Source organism: Malania oleifera, chromosome 1 (assembly GCF_029873635.1).
Source record: "Malania oleifera isolate guangnan ecotype guangnan chromosome 1, ASM2987363v1, whole genome shotgun sequence".
In the NCBI taxonomy this organism is placed as follows: Eukaryota; Viridiplantae; Streptophyta; class Magnoliopsida; order Santalales; family Ximeniaceae; genus Malania; species Malania oleifera.
The window spans coordinates 87831292-87840679 of record NC_080417.1 but is presented as its reverse complement, the minus strand read 5'-3'; the positions used below and the strand labels follow the sequence as shown (position 1 = coordinate 87840679).

General features: G+C 31.3%; 1 protein-coding gene across 1 annotated transcript; it reads right to left on the bottom strand.

The window, feature by feature from the left end:
* Positions 1 to 973: 973 nt before the first annotated feature.
* On the bottom strand, positions 974 to 7314 carry LOC131155258 (amino acid transporter AVT6A-like). The gene is made up of 6 exons (XM_058108267.1): positions 6622 to 7314; positions 5653 to 6166; positions 5357 to 5509; positions 4434 to 4637; positions 3273 to 3738; positions 974 to 1594 (listed from the first exon to the last, which is right to left on the bottom strand). The coding sequence occupies exons 2-6, from the start codon at positions 6074 to 6076 to the stop codon at positions 1456 to 1458; spliced, it is 1386 nt and encodes a 461-aa protein (XP_057964250.1). The 5' UTR covers positions 6077 to 6166; positions 6622 to 7314; the 3' UTR covers positions 974 to 1455.
* Positions 7315 to 9388: the final 2074 nt, after the last annotated feature.

Sequence of the window (9388 nt, the reverse complement as noted above, 5' to 3'; positions counted from 1 at the left end):
AGCATTCTTATAAAGTCTATATATAATGTACAGAACTCAAGGCCAAACTATTCGGCCAGTCACACAATACTTTGACAGTAAGGCCAAACATAAAACCACTAAATGAAAGAAAGGAAAAAATACACCTTAAAAGAGCATTCAGAAGGTAGCTTAGATATACCTGCCAAGGGAAAAAAATAACATGAAATGAACAAGCAGGTTAACGCACTCAACTACAAGTTCACATATTGGTAACCTAAGAAGATTTTGAAATCTTGGCCCTAAAAGATTGAACCTGTCCATTGGATGAAGCCAGGATTTTGATTGAGACATTCTTGTCAAATTCAAATCCTTAAAAAGGATAGAAAGAAGTTTTGGCTGGAAATGAGCTGCTTTTGATTTGTATTTTATTGCACAAGTTTAAGTAACATTTAATTTGTAAACTGTATTTTTAATAAATAAATGATCACAATATAAGAATTTGATTGATTATAAAAGATAAATTGTCGCCTTAAAAGCAAATGAGAATGTTAAAAATTTTATTGATCCATTAGATAAAATGGATAAAAAGTGACTATTCCCAAACTTAATAAGGAGAATGCTTATTCCTATCTTACTTGAAATAATACAACTTCTTGCATGGATAGCCTTTTTACTAGCTATGGTGGTTTAAGTTCCACAGTTCATCATCGATCTTTGGCGGTGAGTCTAAAAACCATTCTCAAACTTCATGAGAATGATTACTCCAATCTCAATACGATGGGTTTTTGCATGACTGCTCACTAAATTATCAATTTCACATACACGTTTTATAATTTTTTTCATCTTATTTTATTTTAATTTTAGGAAGAAACAGTTCGCCAACCACCAGATTGAAGTTTCAAGTAGAATTATTCGACCTTTGATGGTGAAAGTTTCGTAGTTTTCTCCCTAGCTGATTAGGATAGACTGATATAAGAAATAATAAATAGAATAGAATAGAAGGTAAGAAAAATTGCATGACAAGTCTAAGATATACACTTCAATTCTATGAATAGCCCCAAACCACACAACATCAAATAACAAGCACAATGCAATTCAATAATCCACATAGGAGGAGAAAGAAGTAAAGAATACAGAATGCATGTACACCTGCAAAACATACATTTTAGCTAAGCAGCTCAACTTTATATATTGAGCAAAGCCCTAATCTTGATCAAATCAAATTCATCCAATCTTAAGAGAACCATGATTTTCTGTTTGGAAATTATCCTGCCAGTCATTTGCATCTTCATGATTGTGTGATCACAGCTCCACAACTTAAGAAATCACTCACATGGTGATGAATTCTTCTTGAACAAGGCATAGGTTTGCTCAAATCTTGATCAAATCAAACTCATCCAATCTTAAAAGAACCATGATTTTCTGTTTGGAAATTATCCTGCCAGTCATTTGCATCTTCATGATTGTGTGATCACAGCTCCACAACTTGAGAAATCACTCACGTGGTGATGAATTCTTCTTGAACAAGGCATAGGCATCACTATACACGGCCACCAAATTGGAGAATACAGCTAGAACAATCATGAATACACACAAGATCTTGTCCTTCTTTGTCGCCACGCCATGATTATCCCTGAAACAAGAAGGAAAAATAATTGTAGGCATATTGATGGTTCAATAGCTAATGAAGATACAGAAATGATGATTGTAATAAACTTTTTTGGTATGAGCAGTTTCAGTAATCGAAGTGCATTCAAAATTTTAAAATGATCAAATTTGGGAACTCAGAAAAGAAAGCCTCATTAATTGCGAAACCTATGTTGTATCAACACTGACTGCACAGCATAAAACAAAAGTGAGTTATCACTCAGGCAATATCAAGACTAACATAAGGTTTGTAAACTACAAAATAGTATACCGATCCTTTGTTGATATGGAAATAATTTTCAATGAGTTGTAACAACCATTTTAAAAGCACTTCCGATAATGCGTCCCATCACTCATCACTTTTTTATATCTTTTTTTTTTAATAATGCTTTGGACAAAAACAAAAACAAACAGTTTATGTATTAGTGTGCTCAACAATGGCCGCCAGCACCGATGGCACAAGCACAGACCACTACCATTACATTGTCATGTCTTCATCCTTCAAAATACCATCCCTTCTGGGGAACGAAAGGCAGCAACTATACTTGCCAAACATGTTCTTCTACAAAACAAACAGCAGAAAACACAGCAAAACCAAAATAGGAAAAGCGAAATGTCTCCGAACACACCATAACTATCAGCCAAATGCTATTATTGATAAAATCATAATCATAACCTAGAAATCCAAAAGTGATGCTTCCGTCAATTGCCATCCAAATTCTGCATCATGAAAAAACTTTCCATCTCGTACTTCATTCAAAACACCAGAAGTCTTTCAAAAGACTACATTGCCTTCCAGGTCTCCAAAGTCCAAAGTAGGAAAATCTCCATCATATGAAGGTCTTTTGATGTAGGAGAAATTATTTTTTCAAACCAATTTATCATGGTACATGCAGGTTTACAGTTCAAATTTTGAACACAGTTGATGGAAGCCAGATTTATGGGCATTTTTTATGATTTAATCCTTATTTGGAGCTAACCAACACATTTAGTCAGTAATATTCTACAAGGACACACTTTCAGAGGCTATTGTGGATATTCTTAGTAAACATGGGATGGAAATTGTTGCAAAAACTCATAAGAAAATATTCAAAATCAAAGGTAATTGAGCAACAAGCCACATGCACTAGCAGTGCTCAGTAGATCATTGCTAATCCGTTCAAGGATTAAAATTTCAATTTCAACGAAAAATTTGAAGGTCTCAATTTATGGAAAATTTGACAGAAATTACGCTTTCAATAGAATTTTTTAGTTCAATTTTAAGAAACACTAGAAACTTATAATTAGTTATGGAAATAGGAATGAAACTTCAGGAAATATTAAAATATATGAATGTAAATAATTTAGAAACAAAATAAGAAACCTCAAAATTTTCTCCTTTTTTCCAGTGTTTATTTTAAATCTATGAAATTTCATCCAATATATCTGGAATTTCAGCAGAAATTCTTCAAATTTCTAGAATTTTCAGCACACATTCCATATAGTCTTGAAATTTTGCAAAAAGGAAATTGAAACCCAATTTCATTTCGAACCCTCCCAAAATTCAAATTTTCAACTGAAATTTCAGCAAAGTTTCAGAAAATCATGGCTTTGCATGAATTATTATATTTACACTTAAAACATATGAAATCAAACTTTCTGGTAATTCCAGATAGGTTACTCACCTGAGTGTAATGGCAGCAGGAAAGATGAAGCCAAGACAAACAGCAGCAGTAGCTCCAGTGAACTGGAAAGCATCCCAAATGCTGGGTATGAAATTTGCACCCAAGAAGATGAGGGTAATGAGCGCAGTGCTGATCAATGCGAACCTCCAGTTGTCTAAAACTACAGGTCTTGCTGATGGAAAGAGGAGGCCATCTAAGTTCAGTCGCAGTGGATAGAAAACAATAGGGAAGACAAGCATAAGATGGGCAGCATAACTAACACGAACAGCATCATTGAGCAAGGAGCTGTATGGAATGCCAAGGTTTCTGTCGAAGTTAGCAAGCACATCATCAAGAGTCCCATCACCAAAGAGGAGGAACCCAAAGAAGCTAGTCATTATATACACACTTGAGCAAAGACCAAGGGCAGTTCGCACAACGGATTTTATCTGTGCGCTATCTTCAAGTTCATTATCAATTGTATGAACTGCAAAATTGTGAAATTTTTAGAAAGGTTAGTACCCATTGTGTTGGAACTTCCAATTCTAAACATATTTTGTTTAAGTTTGAGAATGAAACCTCAAAGGTTGGTTTGGCCCCAAGAGAGTTCTTTTAACGTCAGTTTTCATAATAAACAATATTTAATATTCTATTACTGAAAATATATATATATATATATATATATATATATTTCCAGTAAAGTCTGAACATATTATGGGAATCAAAATTCTGGATGAACAACAGAATCAAAAGAGTATGCACATCATCATTTAGTTCCTTTTTTCGAATTTGAGATATCATTTTTCATCAAGGTGAAGCTCTTTAATTTAGTGAATTAATTTATACTTCTTTTTAAAAAAAGAAATTGTGGAAATGAAAATATCCTCAGGTTTGGGTCACTACAACCCACCAATTTTGAGAGGCAAAAAACAAAGGGATGGGCAGTTTGGATTTGATCCTCTTCTTCTGTGCTTTTCATTTTATTTTGTTTTATTTTATTTGTGTGGTTGGAGTCCCCTAGGCACGGGGAGGGGTTGTAATTTGCTTAACAAATAAGCCTACAATTTGTTTAATGGAAATCATGAGTTGCATTGGTTGTCATCCTATATTCCTATCGTCCCTAATTCACTAATTCCAGAAAAACAAGGGGAAAGAAGTTTCAGATGAATTGATTATCAATACCATTATAGTGGCATATGTATGCTGTGACAAGAACAGGTACTACTGTGAAGAGTTTCCAGAACGTTGTCATATCAGTAACATTGGGAAACAATCTGGGCATGGAAACAGTCCCACATATCAACTTGATAATAGTGATTCCCACAGTAATAATGAGAAACAGAACTGCTAGTGCAACTGATAAAGCAGATGTGAACTTCAATGAATCTGCAATCATGGAAATACACAGACGATCACTAAATTAGATCCAACCATGAAAAAATAAATAAATATTAACTTTAGCAACATATAAATTTAAAATTTAGCAGCACCAACTGAATTATTACAATGGTTTCTAAGGAATTTTCAAAACCAACAAAAACATGAGGGCAGAGTGATAACCACATGCTTCAAAATATTTGAAGCTCACGGTAACAATGTTTTCTTTGCAGATGTCGAGTACAAGTAATGGTTCCAACCAGCTCCCATGAAAAAAAAAAAAAATGTTGCACGGCATTTATGAACAGAATTGAGACCTTGGACTTGGAATTGTGTGAGTTTGGAGTTATATCAAAATTGTCCAAATTGAAGTTCACAACAGTAAAAATAAATATTATGAGGAAAAATTTAAGATCTTAAATCAGTTGAGATGCTGTGGGACTTGAGTGGAGGAAAAAATCAGTCTTCTACTTGCAGTCTTCCAAAAACTAGTGTTGAATAGCATTGAAAAGCATTTGAAGCTTGAAACAGTTCTACACCAGGCAGAGGTACCACAAACTTTACCAAGGGGATTTAGAGACGATGAACACAATTAAGCATCCAAAACTGCTCCAACTAAATTAACTTGGTTGAGAAAGTTTACAAAAGAAAAAGATAACTATAAATGAAAAAATGAATGATCCATGCACAGCTAATAAAGTCGATCATTGCCAAGTTAAGACACTAACCAATACGCTTAAAGGATGCTAAAGGAGCAAATACAGCCAGTGTTGTGATAAGAAGAACAAAGGTGCGCCCATTCCACCAGTGTTGACCAAACCACCCTTCCAGTACACCAGCATGGTGAACTCCATTTGAAGATGTTCCTGATAGCACATCACCTTTGTGGAATTGAGGGGAAAATATAAAATAAGTTAAAACTTACACAGTTGAATCATCAATAATGATCATCATTAACAAAGCACAAACAAAGCAAACATGAAAATCATACAAGATATTGAGATACTTAAAAATAAGTCCACACCTATAATTATCATGTACACAATAAGCACACCAATATTGTTGACTAGAACAGATATCTGCAACAATATCCTGCCATATTTTCCAAAGGCATCCCCCATAACACCTCCATAAGAAACTGTTTTTCCTGCCCTGCTAAACCTCAGCAACATCTCAATTGAAGAATCTGTCAAGAACGCCATGAAAATGATCATTGCAATTCCGGGAATAAGACCCAACACTTTCATGGTTGCCGGCAAAGCCATGATTCCAGCTCCAATTATTGTGGTTGATAAATTAAAAACTCCCCCTGTAAAGGTAGCCCCATTAAATTCATCAAACCCACTTTCTTCCTCTTGCTTAGTTGGTAGCAAAGGGGCTCTCTCATCGACAACTTGCTTGCTCCTTCGCGATTTCTTCTCCTTTGGCACAAGACTTCCAATGGTCATCTTTACAACAACTAAATTCTCAAAAAGAAACTCGAGATAATTGAATATTCCTGAAGCAACTTGATCTTCTAGGATTTAATTCAAGAATATCTGCAAAAAGAGAAGCTGAAATTAGCTTCCAAAGCATAAGGTCTGGTCAATCCTAGAATGAAGAAATAATATTTTATTATTTTACAAAATTTGAACCGGAACCCTGTAACGCCTGAATATTTTGAACTAAAACCTGGTAATTGGTAAAGGCTAGAATTTGGTGAAGGCCGTAAAGATTTATAAGAAAACAATGATAGATCAGCTCAGCAATTAACTAAATTGGATAATTGAAGATAAGACCAGAAGATAATTAACAACACCACAGCCAAATTAAATATACCCAGTTCTTGAAAGCTACGGAAAATGGTCGAAATTGATAATTGAAACCAATTAAATTCTCCAAGAGATTTGATGAATAATAAACATTCCAAAACAAGAATATATCTGAACAAATCCAGGAACAAATGAAACTCAGAAAACCCAGTTCACAATATCCAGTAAAAGACGTAGATTACCTGAAGAGTGTACAGAATTCACCAGGAGAACAATCAATGCACAAGAAAAATCCGGGCACAAGCTCAAAACTGATAAGAGGATTCCGTAACCCACAAAACAAATGATAAAAAATAACCTCCTGAACCCAAAAAATAAAAAATATCTCTAACAGAGACAATTTACAGCGAAGATTACAAATCCCAAAATAGAGATCCAGAAGCGCAAAACAGAAGATAGCTAGAACGATCTTCGGCGTGGGTTTATACTTTATAGGGCCACAGAGAGCGAATGCCGGACGCAACTTTTAGGCATTGCAGGGCACTCATCCATTATTTGACTCGGCCATCTCACATCAAACAGTGACAAATACTACGAATTTGATGGAATTACTGCGCCTTCCGCTGCTTTTGACTGCAGTTGGAGAAAGATTATTTGAATTTTTTTACAGCGTCAAGGAGGTCCGGTACCGTCCAAATCAATTTTCTTGCCGATATTGGTGGACAACTAATGAAAAAAAAAAAATCCCCAAAAGTGAAAATGGAAAAATATGCTGAAAATATGTATGGAGAATGGAGAATGCACACTGAAGATGAACAATGGAAGATAAAAACATAAAATTAAAAATAAAAATTAAAAATAAAAAAGGAATGATCCTAAAGAAAATCTTACAGCAATGGGGAGGAAAAAGGTGGGGAACAGAGAAAATGAGTTTTTCTATTTTTTATTTTGGTGTTACACAATAATATACGCCATTAATGGACCAGAAGGGAAGAGGCATTTTGGTATTATCATCAAAAATTACAAAAATAAAAATTTGAAATGAAAATAAAAATTAGAAATCAAATTTTAAAACTAAAAATTAAAATTTTAATTTAAAAATGCTCATTTTATTTTTAAATTAAAATATTTTTAAAATATAATTAAAATAATAAAATTATAAATAACACACATTTAAAAATTACTGTAATAAAAAAATTTATTATAATTACTTTACTTTCAAATTTTACTTTACAAAAAAATTTTATTAAATATGGCAATTGAAAATTAATAAAAGTATTTTTTAATTAGCTTTATTATTATTTTTAAAACTTATGTATATTTTTATTTTAATTATATTTAAATTTATATGATCATTTAATTTTTATTTTAATTTAAAAGTGTAAAAAATGATTAATTTAATTCAAAAAACTATTTCTGTATATTAAAATTTCTAACATGTTGCCAAAACAATTAAAAATCATAAAATTTGTTTTTCAATTTTTTGACAAACAGCTAAAAACCTACCACACAAATAGAAAACTAACAACAAAAAGAAATACATTTTTATCATATGTTTTTTCATTGTAGAGAAACAGGAAACAACAATGATACCAAACAGACACTAAAGTTTTTTGGATTGTGATTTTTTTTTTTTATTTGAAAAAGAAAATACTATTTACATTTCAAAAATATAACTAACGCTCTAAATTTTTTTTAATGTTTTAGTAAAGAAAGATCTTGTCACATATGAAATACTATTAATTTTTAATATGAAAAAATTATTCAAAATTATTAATACTAGGTTAAATTATTAATGTATTTTAAGTATAATTTTTTTGTACTAAATTATTAATTTAGGCAATTATACAAATAAAATACTCAAATAATAAACGAGGTTGGTAGTTTAAAAGAAGTATCAATTACTTTTGTCAACTTGAAGGGATGTAATAAACTTCATACTTTTATAATAATAAATTATGGCTTTTAAGTGGAATTGAAACTAGTAGTTTTTATCATAGAAAGCTTTGCAACCTATCCATTATACTTATTTTACAACATATTTCTATTTTGACATAGTCCTTAACTCATTTTTACTTGGTTAAAAAAATAAACAAATAAATAGAACAATGAAGTGAGATCACATATATAAAATATAATTAACTTTCTTTTTAACACAAATAAAAAAATTATAATTAATTTTTTTTTCTCATAAAAATTACAAAAATAATATTTTTTAATTTTTCTACCCAGAATATATTACAAAGAAATTTGTGGTTAGTTCATGATTAAAAATTACAAAACAAACCATAATTAATATAATTATTTAACAAAAGAATTGAATTTATTAATTTTCAATATAAAGTCATTCAATCATATGATTATTTAAAATATATTCAAAATTTGGTTTAATCACAATTTTTTTGAAGTATAGATAAATAATAATGTTGTGTTTTTCATACGAAATAAGTATAGTTCACTAAAAAAAATAACAATACATTTAATAAAATAATCATTAAATAATAACATATTTTATTTTTTAATATAAAATTGTATAAATAAAAATGAATAATATAAAAAAGAATATTGATTTACAAAGAAAACTAACTAGGTTTTTTTTTTTTTTTTTTGTAATTCTTAACCATGGATTAACATGGATTTCTTTTTAATTTGATTTGGAAAGAAGAATTAACTATTGTTAACTTTGGTGCAATCCCAAGAGGGGGGTGAATTGGAAATTTAAAAATTTCCTCCTAAGTTAAATTAATCTAACAACAGTATAACGCAACCTAAGAGTAGTCTAAGTATATATGAAATTGTAGATATGATATATTAAACAATTTTCAATACATGCACCATAATTTCAGTATTTCTCAACCAGATACAATGTCATATCAATCAGATATGCAGTATATTCAGTAGGAAAATCAAATCAAGCACAAAGCAGAATATAATACAGGAAATATAAAAGCGACACCGAATATGATATCGGGGATCGACCAATCCTGCCTACATCCCCGCCTTGGCTCA